Source organism: Callorhinus ursinus, unplaced genomic scaffold (genome assembly GCF_003265705.2).
Source record: "Callorhinus ursinus isolate GAN/ISIS: 27379988/994484 unplaced genomic scaffold, GSC_fseal_2.0 scaffold2, whole genome shotgun sequence".
Taxonomy (NCBI): Eukaryota; Metazoa; Chordata; class Mammalia; order Carnivora; family Otariidae; genus Callorhinus; species Callorhinus ursinus.
In genome coordinates, this window is record NW_027397064.1 from 89,825,243 (window position 1) to 89,846,674 (window position 21,432).

The 21,432-nt window shown below is 39.5% G+C and overlaps 1 protein-coding gene across 2 annotated transcripts in view; it reads right to left on the reverse strand.

Annotated features, from left to right (window-relative positions):
* The window catches only part of THSD7B (thrombospondin type 1 domain containing 7B), a 758,532-nt gene that overhangs the window by 464,776 nt on the left and 272,324 nt on the right, over positions 1-21,432 (reverse strand). For both annotated transcript variants that reach the window (XM_073884500.1, XM_073884495.1), the window contains exon 5: positions 1,359-1,514. In XM_073884500.1, the coding sequence (XP_073740601.1) occupies positions 1,359-1,514 (156 nt within the window). The remainder of the gene's footprint in view (positions 1-1,358; positions 1,515-21,432) is intronic.

Here is a 21,432-nt window from a genome sequence, read left to right on the forward strand (position 1 = left end):
ACTTGGCCTGGTTGGGTTCTACAACTTTGAAAGCAAAAGGCAGCACTCAGTATAGCAAAGTTGCACAAGTATCTACAGCCATGGCCACAGGGGCTGGCAGAACCTGAGTCCAATCCTTCATGACTTTCTAGACAACAATCTAAATGGATTGGCACAGGTTGAACATAGGAGGGCTGGTTCCAATAACATGTAAGTTACCCTGGGGAGTCTCATATGCAGCTACAGGAGACTTACAAGGTCCAGTTTAATGCGAAATTATTTTTAATAAAAATAATACAAAATAATTCCTAAACTGAAGAGGTTTAAGGGACATTCTGGCTACAAGTCTAATTAAAAATCAGCACAGGCCTCTTCACTGCACCCCTCCAGGTTCAACTGAGATCCAGTTTTCTATTATTTGATAAAAGAGTTAAAATTAGCGTCTTCCTCCTCAACCTAGACTCCACACACATCCTCTTCTGTCTTAGAATGAAAAGTCAGAATAAAGAGAAAAGCCCAGGGCATGGGTGTGTGAACTTGGACATGCCCATGTGTGCATGTGAGGAATCTGGGAATTGCTAAACTGTGGGCTTTCAAACGGACACAGAATTAAGCTGAGAGCACCAGCTTTGTAGCATCAAGCACTTGGCCAGGTATTCTTTCTTTGCATGTGATATCTAGGGTAGTGCTTAGCAAACACAACCTAATTTCTGGAATGTCCTTGGAGCTCATTTCTCTTAGAAAAACGAATATTTCTTTTTAGCATTGCTACTTAAGGGAACATAGTATCAATACAAACTGAAGGGTCAATGAAAGAGAGGTCAAGGTGTCACCAAAAACGAACTTTTGAATACAAAGATGTGCGCATAACAGCAAATGAAAGGAAATAAGACTACAGAGGCCTACAAAATTAAAAAATTATATAAAGTTTGAAGATTCCACTTTTAGCCCAAAGACATCAAAAAGTAAACAACACACATAAATGCCCCTTGTGAAAATCTGAAACAGAACATCAAATTCAGCATGAAGAAATCTGAAAATAGATAGGCAAAATAGTTGTTTCCTGATGTGATTACAGAAATAACGTCTAATTTCCTCACTATAACCATTACAGATATAAAACATTGTTATACCATATTTGAGTAATAGTCACATCACCAGCTATGAACCTAACTGGAAGCTCGATCCAGGTCAGATTCTTGCTTCATGGACATGTCCCCAGTGGCCTCCCTAATAACTGAATGCTCTCAGGCTTGAGCTGGTTATCTACATTTTACAACCAAATATTGTCTTAAAGCAGGCTTAATCGGCTACTTAGTTACCAGAATAACTGTGTGTACACTGGAAGTAAATGAAGCAGACACAAACAAGACACTCACCTTTTCTCCCCTGAGGATCACGGCAGTTTTCATGGATGCACAGGCCCCAGGCTGACCAGGAAGATACTATACAGTCCGTAGAGCAAGGGATATTGCAGAGCTGAGAAGCTGAAGGGGCAGGTCCCAAACATAATGTCTTTTTCACAGGTCTAGAGACTAAAGGATAAAAAAATAAAATAAAATAATGGTCTATGTCACATTCTCTAGATACCCCCAGAATTATTGTCTTTATTTATGTGCCTACCTTGCCCACATCACTTTTCTGGTTAAAGAGTATATACAGGGGAGGAGCAAGATGGTGGAGGAGTAGGAGACCTAAATTTCCTCTGGTCCCAGAAATTCAGCTGGATAGGGATCAAACCATTCTAACACCTACAAACTCAACAGGAGATAGAAGAAAAGTAGCAGCAACTCTCTGAACAGAAAAGCGACCACTTTCTGGAAGGTAGGACATGTGGAGAAGTGAATCCGAGGCGATATTCCAGAGGATAGATGGCGGAGGAGGGGGCCCCGTCGGCCACTTCTGGCAAGTGATAGAGCCGCGGAGCACAAAATCGGAACTTTTACAAGTCGGCTCTGCTGAACGTCGCTTCAGTGGCTAAGAGGGCGGTGGAACCCTCGCTGGGACAGTGTGGTCTCAGGACCCTCGGGGTCACAGAAAGACCGGGGGTGCCTCAGTGCAGCAGAGCTCCCAGGTATCAGAGCGGGGAAACCGGCTGCAGAGACAGAGCTGAGGGGAGGGCTCTCAGCTCGGGGTTGCCATAAACCGTGATCCGCGGCAGTCAGGCCACTGCTCCTCCAGCAGGGACCCAACAAGCGGCAGATCCAGGGAGACTCCCCTTCCTCCCCGGGGAGGAGCAGCACGGGAGCCCACCACAGGGATCTGCTGGGTTTGGAGACTCCACACGGGGTCGGGAGCCAGAGATAGAAACACTCGGTCACAGGCCGGGTGAGCACGGACTAGGGCCGGAGACCGGAGAGACAGGAGTGGCTGAATGCTTTTCTCTGGGGGCGCACTGAGGAGTGGGGCCCCAAATTCTTGGCTCCTCCGGGTGGAGCTTGGGAGGCCAACTTTTTCACTCTCATTCTCCAAAGCTGTACCGAGAGCTTGCAGGGAACAAACGCTCCCAAGAACAAACCGGAGCAGATTGCTTAGCCCGGACCGGCAAGGGCAGGGCAATTCCGCCTCTGGCAAAGCCATTTGGGAACCACGGCAACAGGCCCCTCCCCCAGAAGGTCAGCAAGAACAGCCAGCCAAGACCAAGTTTACCGATCAATAACAATAGCAGAACTCCAGCACTAGGGGAATACTGCACATAGAATTCATGGCCTTTTCCCCCCTGATTCTTTAGGCTTTCAAAGTTAATTTTTTTAACTTTTTTTTTCCGAATTTTTCTTTTTCCCTTTTCAACCAACATCTTATCAATCACTTTTTTAAAAATCTTTTTTATTTTTCATTATTAGAGTCATATTCTATCCCTTCATAGTAGTTAACCTTATTTTTGGTATATATCTAAGTTGTTCGCTCTTTAAAATTTTGGGATACAGTTTCTTCTAACAGAACAAAATACACCCTGAGTCTCTAGGGTATGGCTTTGTTCTAGTCGCCTACCTTATCACATTCTCTCCCCCTTTTTTTAATTTCTCTCCTTTTTTTTTTCAACCAACTTCTTATCAATTCCTTTTATAAAATCTTTTATAATATTCATCTTTACATTCATATTCCATCCCTTCATTGTATTTACCCTTATTTTAAACATATATAAGATTTTTTTTCTTTAAAATTTTGGGAGGAAGTTTCTTCTAACAGACCAAAATTTGCCAAAAATCTAATGTGTGGAACTGATCGATTCAAGAACCTGATCATTTTTGATCATATTATTTTTTTTTCTTTTCTTTTCTTTTCTTTTTCTTTCTTTCCCTTCCTTTTACCCCGGTTTCAGGTCTTTCCTGATTTGTTTAGTATATATTTTTCTGGGGTCATTCTTACCCTGTTAGCATTTTGTTCTCTCATTCCTCTAATCTCATCTGGACAAAATGACAAGACAGAAAAAATCACTTCAACAAAAAGAAAAAGAGGCAGCACTGACTGCCAGGGACCTAATCAATACAGACATTAGTAAAATGTTGGAATGAGAGTTCAGAATGATAATGATAAAGATACTAGCTGGGCGTCAAAAAAGCATGGAAGATATTAGAGAAACCTTTTCTGGAGAAATAAAAGAACTAAAATCTACCCAAGGCGAAATCAAAAAGGCTATTAATGAGGTGCAATCAAAAATGGAGGCTAGGATAAATGAGGCAGAACAGAGAATTAGCGATATAGAAGACCAAATGAAGGAAAATAAAGAAGCTGAGAAAAAGAGAGATAAACAACAAGTGGATCAAGGGGGCAGAATTCGAGAGATAAGTGATACCATAAGATGAAACAATATTAGAATAATTGGGATCCCAAAAAAGAAGAAAAAGAGAGAGGAGTAGAAGGTATATTGGATCAAATTATAGCAGAGGACTTCCCTAATTTGGGGAAGGAAACAGGCATCAAAATCCAGGAGGCACAGAGACCACCCCTCAAAATCAATAACAATCAGTCAACACCCCGACATCTAATAGTAAAATTTAATTAGTCTCAGAGACCAAAAGAAAATCCTGAAAGCAGCTCAGGACAAGAGATCTGTAACCTACAATGGTAGAAACATTACATTGGCAAGAGACCTATCCACAGAGACCTGGCAGGCCAAAAAGAACTGGCATGATATATTCAGAGCACTCAATGAGAAAAATATGCAGCCAAGAATACTATATCCAGCTAGGCTGTCATTGAAAATAGAAGGAGAGATAATAAGCTTCCAGGACAAACAAAAGCGAAAGGAATTTGCAAACACGAGACCAGCCCTACAAGAAATATTGAAAGGGGTCCTCTAAGCAAAGAGAGAGCCTAAAAGTAACATAGACCAGAGAGGAACACAGATAATATACAGTAACAGTCACCTTACAGGCAATACAATGGCACTAAATTCATATCTTTCAATAGTTACCCTAAATATAAATGGGCTAAATGCCCCAAACAAAAGACACGGGGTATCAGATTGGATAAAAAAAACAAGACCCATTGATATGCTGTCTGCAAAAGATTCATTTTAGACCCAAAGACACCTCCAGATAGAAAGTGAGGGGGTGGAAAACCATTTACCATGCTAATGGACACCAAAAGAAAGCTGGGTGGCAATTCTTATATCAGACAAATTAGATTTTAAATGAGACACTATAATAGGAGATGAGGAAGGACACTATATCCTACTTAAAGGGTCTATCCAAGAACAAGATCTAACAATTGTAAATATCTATGCCCCTAACATGGGAGCAGCCAATTATATAAGTCAATTAATAACAAAAGCAAAGAAACACATCAACAACAATACAATAATAGTGGGGGACGTTAACACCCCTTCACTGAAAGGGACAGATCATCTAAGTAAAAGATCAACAAGGAAATACTTTAAATGACACACTGGACAAAATGGACTTCACAGATATATTCAGGACATTCCATCCCAAAGCAACGGAATACACATTCTTCTCTAGTGCCCATGGAACAGTCTCCAGAATAGATCACATCCTAGGTCACAAATCAGGTCTCAACCAGTACCAAAAGATTGGGATCATTCCCTGCATATTTTCAGACCACAACGCTTTGAAACCAGAACTCAATCACAAGAGGAAAGTCAGAAAGAACTCAAATACATGGAGCCTAAAAAGCGTCCTACTAAAGAATGAATGGGTCAACCAGGAAATTAAAGAAGAATTTAAAACATTCATGGAAACCAATGAAAATGAAAACACAACTGTTCAAAATCTTTGGGATGCAGCAAAGGCAGTCCTAAGAGGAAAGTATAAAGCAATACAAGCCTTTCTCAAGAAACAAGAAAGGTCTCAAATACACATCTAACCCTACACCTAAAGGAGCTGGAGAGAGAACAGCAAATAAAGCCTAAACCCAGCAGGAGAAGAGAAATTTATTATTTCTCAGATAATGTGGAAGAAAAGGATGCATTCCTAGAGATGTATCAACTACCAATACTGAACAAGGAAGAAATAGAAAAACTGAACAGACCTATAACCACTAAGAAAATTGAAGCAGTAATCAAGAATCTCCCAAAAACAAGAGCCCAGGACCAGACGGCTTCCCAGGGGAATTCTACCAAACATTTAAAGAAGAATTAATACCTATTCTTCTGAAACTGGTCCAAAAAATAGAAATGGAAGGAAAACTTCCAAACTCGTTTTATGAGGTCACCATTACCTTGATCCCAAAACCAGACAAAGACCCCATCAAAAAGGAAAATTACAGACCAATATTCTTGATGAACATGGATGCAAAAATTCTCACCAAAATACTAGCCAATAGGATCCAACAGTACATTAAAAGGATTATTCACTACGACCTACTGGGATTTATCCCTGGGCTGCAAGCTTGGTTCAACATCAGCAAATCAATCAATGGGATACAATACATTGACAAAAGAAAGAACAAGAATCATATGATCCTCTCAATAGATGCAGAAAAAGCATTTGACAAAGTACAGCATCCTTTCTTGATCAAAACTCTTCAGAGTATAGGGATGGGGGTACATACCTCAGTATCATAACAGCCATCGATGAAAAACCCACAACGAATATCATTCTCAATGGGGAAAAACTGAGAGCTTTCCCCCTAAGGTCAAGAACGTGGCAGAGATGTCCACTATCACCACTGCTATTCAACATAGTAGTAGAAGTCCTAGCCATGACAATCAGGCAACAAAAAGAAATAAAAGGCATCCAAATCAGCAAAGAAGAAGTCAAACTCTCACTCTTTGCAGATGATATGATACTGTATGTGGAAAACCCAAAAGACTCCACCCCAAAACTGCTAGAACTCATACAGGAATTCAGTAAAGTGGCAGGATATAAAATCAATGCACAGAAATCAGTGGCATTCCTATACACCAACAAGACAGAAGAAAGAGAAATTAAAGAGTCGATCCCATTTACAATAGCACCCAAAACCATAAGATACCTAGGAATAAATCTAATCAAAGAGGCAAAGAATCTGTACTCAGAAAACTATAAAATACTCATGAAAGAAATTGAGGAAGACACAAAGAAATGGAAAAACGTTCCATGCTCATAGACTGGAAGTACAAATACTGTGAAGATGTCAATGCTACCTAGAGCAATCTACACATTTAATGCAATTCCTATCAAAACACCATCCACCTTTTTAAAGAAATGGAACAAATAATCCTAAAATTTGTATGGAACCAGAAGAGACCCCGAATAGCCAGAGGAATGTTGAAAAAGAAAAGCAAAGGTGGTGGCATCACAATTCCGGACTTCTAGCTCTATTACAAAGCTGTCATCATCAAGACAGTATGGTACTGGCACAAAAACAGACACAGAAATCAATGGAACAGAATAGACAGCCCAGAAATGGACCCTCAACTCTATGGTCAACTCATCTTCGACAAAGCAGGAAAGAACGTCCAATGGAAAAAAAGACAGTCTCTTCAACAAATGGTGTTAGGAAAATTGGACAGCCACAGGCAGAAGAATGAAATTGGGCCATTTCCTTACACCACACACAAAAATAGACTCAAAATGGTTGAAAGACCTAAATGTGAGACAGGAGTCCATCAAAATCCTAAAGAAGAACACAGGCAGCAACCTCTTCGACCTCAGCCGCAGCAACTTCTTCCTAGAAACATCGCCAAAGGCAAGGGAAGCAAGGGCAAAAATGAACTAGTGGGACTTAATCCAGATAAAAAGCTTTTGCACAGCAAAAGAAACAGTCCACAAAACCAAAAGACAGAGAACAGAATGGGATAAGATATTTGCAAATGACATATCAGATAAAGGGCTAGTATCCAAAATCTATAAAGAACTTAGCAAACTCAGCACCCAAAGAACAAATAATCCAATCAAGAAATGGGCAGAAGACATGAACAGACATTTTTCCAAGGAAGACATCCAGATGGCCAACAGACACATGAAAAAGTGGTCAACATCGCTCGGCATCAGGGAAATCCAAATCAAAACTTCAGTGAGATACCACCTCACACCAGTCAGAATGGCTAAAATTAACAACTCAGGAAACGGCAGATGTTGGTGGGGATGCGGACAAAAAGGAACCCTCCTACACTGTTGGTGGGAATGCAAGCTGGTGCAGTCACTCTGGAAAACAGTATGGAGGTTCCTCAAAAAGTTGAAAATAGAGCTACCCTATGATCCAGTAATTGCACTACTAGGTATTTACCCCAAAGATACAAATGTAGTGATCCGAAGAGGTACGTGCACTCCAATGTTTATAGCAGCAATGTCCACAATAGCCAAACTATGGAAAGAGCCAAGATGACCATTGACAGATGAATGGATAAAGAAGAGGTGGTATATATATATACAATGGAATATTATGCAGTCATCAAAAGGAATGAAATCTTGCCATTTGCAATGACGTGGATGGAACTGGAGGGTATTATGCTGAGCAAAATAAGTCAATCAGATAAGAGATGTATCATATGATCTCACTGATATGAGGAATTCTTAATCTCAGGAAACAAACAGGGTTGCTGGAGTGGTGGGGGGTGGGAGGGATGGGGTGGCTGGGCGATAGACATTGGGGAGGGTATGTGCTATGGTGAGCGCTGTGAATTGTGTAAGACTGATGAATCACAGACCTGTAACTCTGAAACAAATCATACATTATATGTTAAAAAAAAGAAAAAGATAGTAGGAAGGGAAAAATGAAGGGGGGGCAATTGGAGGGGGAGACAAACCATGAGAGACTATGGCCTCTGAGAAACAAACTGAGGGCTCTAGAGGGGAGGGGGTGGGGGGATGGGTTAACCTGGTGATGGGTATTTAAGAGGGCATGTATGTATTGAATGGAGCACTGGGTGTTATATGGAAACAATGAATCATGGAACACTACATCAAAAACTAATGATGTAATGTATGGTGATTAACATAACATAATAAAAAAATAAATATTTTGAGTAAGAAAAAAATAAAAAATATATAAAAAAATAAAGAGTATATGCAAAAAAAACAAATTCTCTAATACTTGCTTACCTCTACATTATCAACATTTTGGGTGAGAAAAGGTAAAAAGAAAAAAAAAGCAACAAAGGGCATGCACTTTAGTTTCCTGCTTCACAGAGTATTCCCTGGGAATTCAAGAGAGGACTGGAAAAAATATAGATACAAATTCTCTAGAGTTATGATTTAAAAAAAAAATTAAATGGCTTTGTGAAGTTTCAAGATGAGTCAATCTTGACTATATTATATAAATGACTAGGTTGCTGCAAAAAAAATCAAAATCGAACTCCTGAGGTGGGGTGTTTAGCATAACCAATCTACTGCTGTTACTCGCCTGAGGGGTGGAGCTCTCAAAGACACAGAAGAAAAAAATGGTTCTTAGAAAAGAAGAAAAATCAGGATCTGTGACTGCAGAATTAGCCCCTTGAAGTCATTTTCATTAGTGAGGCTTTCCAGAAGCACAAGGAATGTCCGAGAAGCCATGGGGTGACACCAACTTAGGAGCCTTCCAACCCTTCCTGGTGCACCTGCACCCAGACTGCACCCAGAACTGGGTCACTTCAGGGTGCAGTGACCATCTGGCCATGAGTGGCACTCACCAAGTGCCTTCTCCATGCAGATCTACTTTGGGCACATGAAAATACACAGATGAAGGAGATGAGATCCTGACTCTCATGGAGATTATAATAGGATAGGAGTTAAGACAGAAATGACACAATAAAAGAAGAGCCAAGGGGCTCCTGGGTGGCTCAGTTGTTAAGTGGCTGCCTTTGGCTCAGGTCATGATCTCAGGGTCCTGGGATCGAGCCCCGCATCAGGATCCCTACTCTGCGGGAAGCCTGCTTTTCCCTCTCCCATTCCCCCTGCTTGTGTTCCCTCTCTTGCTGCCTCTCTCTCTCTCTCTCTCAAATAAATAAATAAGTCTTTAAAAAAATAAAAAATAAAAAAAAATAAAAGAAGAGCCAAATGCATACCTATGTTTGCGCCGAGTGAGCCCACACTAAAGTGGTTTTGGAGCAATTCAGAGCTTGTGAGCAAATGGTTTTAAGTTCAGATGGTTTTATCTTATGAACTGGCTTGTACTATTGTCTAAATATTTCCCATATGTCATGTCCATCCCGCTAAGCAGATTAGAAGTGCTTCAAAGACAAAGACGAGTGTGACAGAGCTGGTGGTAAATCACACCATCTACTTTGCTTCTTCACTCTTTACATGGATGTCAGTTAAATTTGGTAAAGACGGCAATAAATTGCAGCTCTGACCAGCAGAACTTTGAACATAAATGGAAACAAAAGCAAAATAAAAAAATAAATACTGTTTTCAAGAAGTTGTAACCCATGGGGGAAGAAGTGTTCCTAATGAACAGTAGGGCAGCTTGAGGTGTTTATGAGGGCAAACGGGAAAAACAAAAGGTCATGAAGAATAATGTTTTGTTTGCAACTAATTCTTGTATATTTTACCAAAAGGATTTGACCTGACTTAAAATAAAAGATGGGGGTAAAGCCAGATGGTCAGTGTAAATGTCAAAGTTCACAAGCCATGTGGAGGAGGCAGGGACATGAAGAGAGAACAGATACTGAGGGTGATTGAGGGGTTACCTGGGGAGGCTGAGGAGAGGTGGTGATCAGAGACTGTGTTGGCCAGAATGACAGTGAGATGTGGGTTTGGAGTGACTGGGACTGGGAGGTACATATGACACTGATGGATTGTGGATAAAGAAGACCCTGTGATATACTTCAATAAGATGAAAACAAAGAAAGAAGAAGAAGGCCACCCAGCCCCACCACCACCACGACCACCACCTGTGAGTTGGGGAAGGGGTTGGTGATTCCTTCCCCAGGAGTGAGCAAGAGAAGACACATAAGACTGCTATTCACTGAATACATAATGCATTCATTCCAAAACGATTAGTACCCACTTTAAATCAGACCTTCTTGGATGGTGTCTGCTTTCAAGGAGCTCTCAATCAAGAAGGGTAAGTCAAGTAGCACATTAACAAAATTGATGGAAAGTGATGCTTCAGAGCATTGCTGGAATGGAAAGCTGTATAGCCAGAGGTCTTAAGACAGAAGTGCCTTTGGGTCTGGGCCCATACTTGTTAGCATGTGTTCTCACAAACTCTAATGTTAGTTTCCCCCCCAAAAAACTAAGTAGTGATGGAAAAGGAAGTAGGACTTGTAAACTAATTAATCTACTTATTTAATAAATATTTTTAGTGCATGCCGGGCACTGGTTATAAATCAATTCTTTTAACCTGCACAACTTCGAGATATATGTTCTTACTATCTCAAATTAAAAATGGGGGTTCTGCAATGTTTACTCACTTGCTCATATTCTTAATTAGTCAGGAGCAGAGTTGAGATTGGGATCCAGGCAGCCTGGCTCCAGAGTCTGTGCTCCTAACCACTGTATAATATGTGATCTTATTATAGGTCATTCAACCTATACTGATAAGTACCTACTATCAGTCAACCCTGTGCTAGGTGCTGAACCAGAGCAGAGAATAAAAAAGACAAGGTCCCAGTCCCCATGGAATCCATATTTCCATGTGACTTGATACTAACCATACATGAATTCATCAGCCCCAACAAGACTGGAAAGCTGTTACTGCTGCTTCTGTTTTCCTTTGTCATGGCTGTCTTGCTGCAACACCAGACAGACTTCGGGTGTCTGATGATCAATGCTGAGAAGATACCCCAAACCCCTCAGGTCCAAGACCCAGCAGATACTTGCTGCTACAACTTTTGTACTTAACGTTGAACCTTGCCATTGAAACTAATCAATCTACCAGTGCAGCACCTGGGCCCACAATAGGCCTTCACCAATCTCATGAGAAGCTCCTGAATGTCCGTCTTCAGATAGGCAGTGCAGTTGGAAAGAGACTGGGAACATCTCTTGTGTCAAGGACAATGTTTTTACAGACCATTATTTTTACCTGGCTTATTTTGAGAGAGCTATTGGGAATGTTTGGGATTAGGGGGTTAAGTCCCCCAAGGTCCCCACTGATACATACTTAACCGTCAATCAGTTCACTGTTGGATATTAGGGATAATTGTACTCCTAAGATATGGAAGTCAGGAGAGACGTGGTGTGCTAGAGGGGTCTGTGGGGGGGGGGGGGTGTTCCCTGGAGACTATTAAGTGACGTAATTAGGAGGCCCAGGGGTAGGAGTGAGGCCATTTGTCAGAGCACTCATGCCTCTTTAGCACTGCTTTGACAGACAGTAGATCTTAATCCATATAGATAAATTCTTCCAGTCCCAGGCGACATGCCTAAGATGCTTCCTTTAGGCATTGAATCAATGTACTTGGGCCAACCTAACTCTATCTCAGACCCTCTGGGCTACATTTGTTCTAGAAATAAATCATAAATAAGTCACAAAACACTTACCAGCTTCAGACCACTTAGGTAGTTTTCTCCCCAAGAACAGCAAACACAGAATATCTCTATGCTTATTGACTATTTAGAGCTAGAAGGGAGCTTTAGAGCTAATTTAGCTTAATTCGTCAATTTTACTGAAACCCTGAGCTTAAAGACATTAGATAGTTTCTCCAAATTCACTCAGCAAGTCCAGGGCAAAGCAAGACCTAAGCCTTGTCCCAGGTGGCTGACTCAACTCTACCTGTCCCTGTTGGTTTTCCTTCCATGGAATGAAACCATCAGACAGGACACATGAGGTTGTGTGTACTGAGGATATTTTGTTGATGAATCACACTGACCACAGTGGAGGCAGTCAGTGACACAACAGACCCAAGACATCCACGAAGTCTGCAAGCTCACAATAACCTTTTATATAAAACCCAAATCCTTCCCCTACTTCATCGCTACTTTTAAACTCCTCCAAATACTCATCCAGACCTCCCCCACCAAGGAGGAGTTAGTGAGACCGAACTTCGCTCCACTCAAATGATCATTTACTTCTTTTATTTGTGGCAATTCACATTGTAATATAATTATCTTGGCAGGTGGACAGGATGTGCGGATGGCATGGACCACCTGGATTTGGATGGTTTGTGTAGTTTCCTTGGCCAAACTCCAGCCATGATGTTTGTAGGAAGAATTGCTGTTTTTCTAGTCATCTGAAACCTTTTCTCTGGATATACTGACCGAAATAACTTTATTTCTATTTACCAACTCTGTCATCTCTGATGCAGTTAATCCCTTCTCTAATCAGTGCAGGTCTGTGCTTGTCTTCTTGTACCAGATTTTTTTTTAAAGATTTATTTATTTATTTATTTGACAGAGAGAGCAGGGGGAGGGGCAGAGGGAGAGGGAGAGCAGCAGACTCCCCACAGAGCATGGAGCCCCATGTGGAGCTCGATCTCATGATCCCAAGATCATGACCTGAGCTGAAACCAAGAGTCAGATGCCTAACCAACCAGGCCACCCAGGCGCCTCCCAGATGCCTTTTAGACCATGTCACCTTGATGCCTTCTATCATTCGTGTGATCAACTGCCTGACTAGATAGGCAGCTACCCAAGGTTGTTTTTTTTTTTTTTAATTTTATTATGTTATGTTAGTCACCATAAAATACATCATTAGTTTTTGATGTGGTGATCCACAATCCATTGTTTTCATATAACACCCAGTGCTCCATGCAGTACGTGCCCTCCTTAATACCCATCACCAGGCTAACCCATCCCCCCACCCCCCTCCCCTCTAGAACCCTCAGTTTGTTTCTCAGAGTCCGTAGTCTCTCATGGTTCATCTCTCCCTCCAATCCCCCCCCCTCATTTTTCCCTTCCTTCTCCTAATGTCCTCCATGCTATTCCTTATGTGCCACAAATAAGTGAAACCATATGGTAACTGACTTTCTCTGCTTGACTTATTTCACTTAGCATAATCTCCTCCGGTCCCATCCATGTTGATGTAAAAGTTGGGTATTCATCCTTTCTGATGGCTGAGTAATATTCCATCGTATATATGGACCACATCTTCTTTATCCATTCATCTGTTGAAGGGCATCTCGGCTCTTTCCACAGTTTGGCTATTGTGGACATTGCTGCTATGAACACTGGGGTGCATATGGCCCTTCTTTTCACTACATCTGTGTCTTTGTGGTCAATACCCAGGAGTGCAATTGCTGGGTCATAGGGTAGCTCTATTTTTAAATTTGCAGGCAGCAAAGTCAGTCCCTAAAGAGACTTCTCATGGCCACAAAGTGTTAAAGAGCCAAAATAACTTTCAACTCAGAAATTGAGATTGCTACATAGCGGTAGCTTTCCAAGTGCTAGGGAATATATTATAATATTATAAGTGATTGTACATATGCAATAGTCATTAATACTTTGAATATTCTGGTCCTAACCTGGCATTTTTCATTTTGCAATAAGAAATTATTACATTGACCTGCCTTATAAGAAATGTGAAAGTCTGCTACTAATGATTGCAAAGTTGTCTTAAATAATGAATTGCTCCATGAACAGAATGCTAATTAACAAAAGGGAAAATATGCTGGGTAGGTGATATGTTTAATGTTAAAAAAATAAACACACACAAAACTGTTCTTATTCTAGAAATGTACAATATTCATGATTTTTCTTAATAACAAAGTGATTTCAGATGAGCATACAAATTCAATCAAAATGATTGGTAGTTAAGAAGAAAAATGCCTGTTGTGACATTAGCATGTGACTGCCATTGTAAAGAAAAATGAGGACCTTCACATTTTATTTTTTGAGACTAAATCAAGCTCTAATTTGAATTAACACAGAAATAAGTTGGCAAAGGTTCATACAAGTATATTATCCCCCACCCCTACTAATGACCATTTCGTAAGACCTAAATTTCAATGCCTCTTAATACCTCAAGAAGAAATTAAACTGAAATTGCATCATAATAATATTTAATTAATAATAATTAATAACCTGTTACTCTTTCTGTAATTAAAAAAGTGAGTTATATTTGCTTAAAGTAAAAAGAGCTGTCACAGGAGCCAGTGATGTTTTCTTGTCTTTTAACATACCTATTATTGGATGAAAAATCAAGTCAGTCTTTGAAAATTCAGAAAGTGTTTGAGGTAATTCTGCCATGGCATAATGGAGCTCACCCTTCCCTCTGTACAGAAAGAAATGTCTTGAAGATGGTCAAGGAATTAGTCACAAGATAATCATTTTTTTTCCTACTATTTTCAAGGAGGTGGAGATGAAAAAAAAATAAAGGTGATGCTACTTCCTGGGGACTCAAAATCTGGACTATTTTGCTGCTTTTTATCTTCATGATACCAAAATCCTCCTGCAAATAATGCATTCCGTCTTCAGTTGATTTTACATAAGATATTTGATTTCTAGAATGACATCAACCTTCACAAAGAAGCTAGACAAAAAAAGTTATATTTATTTCAACTTTCCAAATCAAATGCAGTCACTGTAAACCCCAAAGGGAATTCTCATTCAAAGCTTAGAACCCCCTCATTCCATGGGCTCTCCAAGAACAACCATAATAGAAATAGCAATTGCTAAGATTTAATTCAAAACTAATGAAAGAGCCTACTTACGTAAAAATGCTGCTTTCTAAATGATTTTTGAGAAACAATATTACCTCTGACATATTCATTTAGGGAGTATACTGACTTGGCAGAAATTCAATCCACCTTACTGCTAAAATAAATAGGCCTCTTCTACAGACTGAAGGAGTCAAATGGTTGAAGGGGAAAGATAAATAATATCACAATTTTAACCAGAAAGCTATTTTCCTTCAAGAAGCTTCATGTATTATTTCAATTGCCTTTTGCCATTGGGATTTGCAAAATAATGGATCATTCTTTTAACTTAGCGGATAGAATAAAAGCAATCTGTCTTCTAGCACTTATAGGCAGCTTAAAGAATTAAATCACATCTCATCCTATTATACCTAAATAAAGCTTAATTTTAGCCATATTTTGACTCTCTTGGCAAAGTTCCATACAATACAACTTGGCAGGAAGATGCATGTATATGTACTGCAAATTTAATACCTAAAAATAATTCCTGCAATTAGAAATAATTATGAGAAATGTGACCACATATCAAAGAGTTTTCCAAATTTCATTCATTTCATAAAGCCAATCAGAAAATGCCTAGTGATTTTCTTAATGCTACAGAGTAACAACACTCTAGGTAAAGATGGAAAACAATATTCTGAATACAAATGAAGGCAAAATAAATGAGGTACCTGTACAATTCTGGAAAGAAATCAGAATCAATATCCAACAATTACACAATATAGCAGCCTCTGGGCCAATATTCATTTATTTCTATTATCATATAGTCTCACCTCTGTTCCCTTTTTTAAGAATTTCTTTCTGATTGTTTCTGAGCCTTTTAGCTCAGAGCTAAAAGTAGGGTACAGGGAGGGTAGAAGGAACAAAAGCTGACCTAAATGGCATCTTTCAGAGTGTACAGTTAAAAATACCATTATTGATGAGAAAGAATAGAAAGGAGATCAATGCAAGATGGGGAAGTGGTCAGGCAAGGAGAAGAAGTGAAAAGGCAGAGAGGCAGGTAAGAGGAAGAATTACCTCCCAAGCTCTCAGTGGCATAACTAAGCGACATCAAGGAAGCACAGCTTTTGCAAGAGTTTTAGCGCGGGGTACTCTTTCCACTCACAGCACTTTGCAACCTACAGTTCATTTCCCCATAGAAACAATGACAAGAGCTGAATGAGAACAAGTTTTCCAAGGAATGACCACAAATGCCTCTTTTACTGATTAATGTTAGTAATAATCACTAATACATACTAGCAACCCACTTGGTTCTAGACACTGTGCTAAGGACTTACGTGCAATTTCTCATTCATCACAATCACTTGGAAGTAAGCATCATTATCAGGTCCACTCAGTAGATGAAATAACTGAGGATAAATTATTTGTCCTAAATGACAAAGCTAATATGTGACAAACACAGGTCCAGGGTTCTTCAAAGCCCCTAATCTCTAATACTAGGCTCTACTATGATTTTATATTTGCAGTAAAAATTATGATAGAAAAAAACCCTGCTGAGAGCACCTGGGTGGCTCAGTCGGTTAAGCATCTGCCTTAGGCAGGCGTCATGATCTGTGGGTCATGGGATCGAGCCCCATGTCAGGCTCCCTGCTCAGTGGGGAGTCTGCTTCTCCCTCTCCCTCTGCCCCTCCACCCACCTATGATCTCTCTTGCTTTCTCTCTCAAATGAATAAAATTTTTAAAAAGAGAGAAAAGAAAAGAAAAAACCCTGCTGTAATAATAATAATTGGTCAGGAAAATAAATAGGTGACCCTTCTGCCTACTTCCAAAAATGCTTGAAGTGAGATAAAAATAGAAAAAAAGTAGTTTAAAAAATATCAATGGTAAAGGCCAAACCACAAGAAAGGCAACTGTTGTTAAAGGAAAATGAGGAGGTAGGAATGGTATTTTTGACGTGATTCTGAAAGGTAAAGGTTTGAGGGAGGGGGCAGATAAAATTAGATTATAATGAGCATTTTCATCCTAAAACTTAGCTTAAGGCCATTCCTAAGGAATTACAGTGAGTTCACAATCAGCTAACCCCTGCCCCCTTAAGATTTCTTAAAGAGCAAAAGATGACCGAAGAAACCCTTAAGGCAGCTCTGAAACCAGGAAAAGGTGACAAGCCCAAGTGCGTGCCCCGCTCACCTTCCACTGGGTACCCGCAGTATCTCTAGCACAATCCTCTCTCCTATCAACCATACCCAACCCAGCAAAGGAGCAAGGGCAGAAGTGACAACAAGACATCTCTAAGTCCCCCGAGCAAAACTGGAAGGAAGAGGATCTTTTAAAAAGGAGAAGAAAAATAAAAACATGGTTGAGATAAGGATGTCTCAGAGGAGGGGGAAGGGAGCAGGAAGATCTGGTAAGAAGTGTATGAGGGAGACGTATCTCACCTATGTTATAGTCTATCCTGCCCAAGGAGCCTTCGTAAACATCTTTTTCCTAATGGCCCCTCCCTCCCCAAGGTATTTTCACACCACAAATATACTGTATATATGTGTATGCTTTATATATAAAAAGTGTAAGAAAAGAGAGCTGGGTCTCCCAGACTTCGGTCCTGGTCACAAGACACCCTATTATTCCACCAAAAGCCAGCAAGGCAGACCTTCATTTGTGTTGATTCAGAAGGTGGCATTTCCACCTGGGAAGAGCTGAATGGAAACTTTTAATAATTGGTAACAAGAAGTGGAAATCCATATTCCCTAAGGCAACATGAATCTCTAAAAACAACATCACAAACTCCAAAACTTAAAGCTCTAAGAGTCAAAAAAAAAAAAAAAAGAAAAAAGGGGGGGTGATATGTGGTACTTATTTTAAAGAGACAGGAAAGAACTATTTGTCTCTAAAATAAACATGCACACCATCCTGTGTTTAAAGGAAGGGATATTGAAGGCCTCGCTGTACGTGATATCCTTGTTAGCATATACTACTTTAAATGTGCAAATCATTTTAGACTGAACAAGTTAATTCAACTTCAAAGGAAGGCTCATGGGATTCACCAGGTCCCTAAGTAGTGATAGGAACGAGACAATGCATAATAATTTTTAAAATGCAGAATAGCTCATTCTTTTGTATGAGAATCTGCTTTATCCATTTTTGAAGTAAAACAAAAATTACAAACCAAAACCTTTGCATTGTAAAGCTGGATGAAAGCTCCTTCCTCCCAGGCCTATTCAGACATTGCAAGTCCTACACTGCATAGCTAGCTCTTCACTATGTCAAGGCCAACATTATAAATTAGTAGCTTTCAACCTGCTTAAACAGGGGGTAACACAGTCCCAATTCAGAAGCACTGGGTCAGAATTGGAAAGGTGGTAGGTAGCAGAGAGTACAGTAACGATTTACATCTTTAAAAATCTTTATAATTAGCAGGTCAGGGAGTCAGCGCTCTAAGTAATTTATGAAGTATCTATTGAAAAACAATTGACAAAATAAAATTATTTTAAAAAAAACCATTAAGCTGATAACCTATTACTTAGGTGAATTGGGTAAATTTCTTGTCGATTGAGCTTCTGTAAAATAAAAGGACTATCCAATATTTCTCACCTTTGTTATATTCTACCCTGCCTAAGGAGCCTTTGTAAGCATCTTTTTCCTAATGGCCCCTCCCACCCCAAGGTATTTGCACACCACAAATATACTGTACATATGTGTATGCCTTATATATAAAAAGTATAAGATTTTTTTTCATCCCATGAACCAATTTTTGTTCCCTTGGGGGCAATATCATCCTCCACTGCGGATGAATGGAGTAGAACACATACTGAACTTAAATTGTGTGCGGAGCAACCTACAAGTATATTCTGATTTAATTAGCAGAAGTTTCTGTGAAGTACTACTAATATCTGCAGTTACCAGTGAGACAACTGAAGTTTTAAAAGTCTGCCCAAGCTTCAGGAATAAGTAAATGCAGAGGCAGGACGTGAACCTAGCCAGTGTGATTCTGGTTTACCCTCTTTATCACCATGTTAGACTCCTCCAGCTGAAGGCTCTAAAATTAATGGATTCATCAGACATTTCCACGGCTCCAGGCTAGAATCTTTTTTTTTATTTGACTACAGTGTTTCTAAATACCTGTTTCTTTTTCTTTAAGTTGGAATCTATATGCTGATATTTTCATTGCAATAGCAAGAGACAATTCCATTAACCAATGAGATATGCTATTTTCTGATGCATTCACAGAATAGACAATTTAATACAGCTGACACACTGTATAATTTTATGAATATTTTACCCAAATACTAATCATATTATTAAAAAGTTGTCTTAAGAGACGACTGGGTGGCTCAGTCATTAAGCGTCTGTCTTCGGCTCAGGTCATGATCCCAGGGTCCTGGGATCGAGCCCCGCATCAGGCTCCCTGCTCAGCGGGGAGCCCACTTCTCCCTCTCCCACTCTCCCTGCTTGTGTTCCCTCTCTCACTGTGTCTCTCTCTGTCAAATAAATAAAATCTTTAAAAAAAAAGTCTTAAGAAGTTGCATACTATATTTTTTTACATTTATATACACCATCAGAACAAAATAGGCTATAAGATCAAAAGGACAGTGGTTTATATTTTAAAGTATTATAATTGTCTTCTATGAAGTCTTAATTTGCGAGAGAAAGCACTGAAAAATAATGAGGATAATTATTTGATTTAAAAACGCAGTTAGTTGATTCTATGTTAAAAGCAGCATGGATGTATTTCTAGCTTACTAGACGCAAATAATTCTGAAAGTGTTATTACCTATTTTCTGATTCTGAAAGTGTTATTACCTATTTTTAAAAGGCTAGGTGAGTTGAATTGTTCAAAATAAAATAGATTTTTACAACATAAAAAGAGATACAGTTGCATGCAACAATCATTTTGTTTTTTTAACATTTATATTTTCTTAATTCAGGTGCTCTAACAAATACTGTTTTGTTCAACCCAATGAAGCCCGAAGGTAAGAGACATTTATTATGACTAATATTATTTTGGAGGTGGGGAACCCTGAAAGAATAGTAGTGGTTGTTCAGAAAATTTTCAGACCTTTGGTAGCTCGAAATCCTTAATGTAGTGAACTCAGCACAAGAGTTAGGGAGGCTTCAAGGGCTCTCTACGGGAGCTTACACAGAATCATGAAGCATCTCACCTGAGGACCAGCACCCCTATCCAGAACTATCTTGCTTCAAATCTGACTCAACAGAATCCAAACAGGACATATGCTCCTAATACCATCATTTCTGCTCTCTGACAGATTACCTATTCTGAGAACAAAGACAAGACCACATCTTGTAGGTCACCAGCAATAACCAATTTTGTTCTCTCTACTTAACACTGATGGCCAACTATTATATAAGACATGTCTTATCTAGAGTTTTCTTCTCTTATATTTGTAATGATCAAAAACATATAAGAGAGCTACATTTTTAAAGAAGAGAAACCTCTTTTTTTTTCCTGAATTGATACTCATGGTTTGAGGAAGTTTTATGTCAAAGGGTAACCAGTCAGATCCTAAAGAAAATGGCAGCCTACCTGGAATATCCCTTCCTTTCAGAGATATGCTCCCTCATGGAATCTTGGAATGGAAAAGATTCTTAATGATATCTTATACAATATCCTGTTTATACAAATGAGAAAATCAAGGCCTAAAGCAGTTATATGACTTGTTCAAGACCAACAGGTAGTGTTAAGTATCAACCTAGAATCCCCTGTCCTGATATTTAGTTGACTCACTTATGCTGCCTCTAGTTAAAAAAAAAATTAAAAGGTAAGAATAAAAAATCCTTAATTAACCTTATCATATCCCATTCACATCTACACTTTATATACATTTAAGGCATGTTTTTTTCTTTTTTTAAAAGATTTTATTTATTTTTATTAGAGAGAGAGAGAGCACGCATGAGCCAGGGGAGGGGCATAGAAGCAGACTCCCCACTGAGCAGGGAGCCTGACATGGGACTCGATCCCAGGACCCTGAGCTCATGACCTGAGCCAAAGGCAGACGCTTAACCAACTGAGCCACCCAGGCGCCCCAGGCATATTTTATTCTGCAGATGACATTCTTCTCTATGAAATGGGTATTTCTTCTCCTTCTCAATTAGATGGCAAAAACCCAATTAGAGCTGGATCACTTACTTCTTAGCTGGGAATCCTTATTAGCAAGGTTTCAGCTAGTCAAGTTCCTATCACCAAGAAAAACATATACAGCACTTCTATTTTTTTTCCAGTAAGCAGTAAGAAACATTCCACCTATGATGAAAGGCTGTGTAGACATTAAATAATAATACATGAATTGAGTTAAAACCCCACAGTAATACAGATCCTGCAAGAACATCTGCTGTTCTGCTCACCACTGCAACTCCAACCCATCACTCACAGCCAGGTAGTCGGCATCCAAGAAATACTGAATAAATACATCAACAAATTAATGTGGTTATGTGAGTTTCAATTCTAACCCAGATGTTAAATAAAAAAAGAAGTTTGGTAGCAAATATTTGGTGAACATTTGATAGGGTATGAGGATACTCAGAGAACCCTGATATATACAGGGTTCTACATAGGGTTGGAC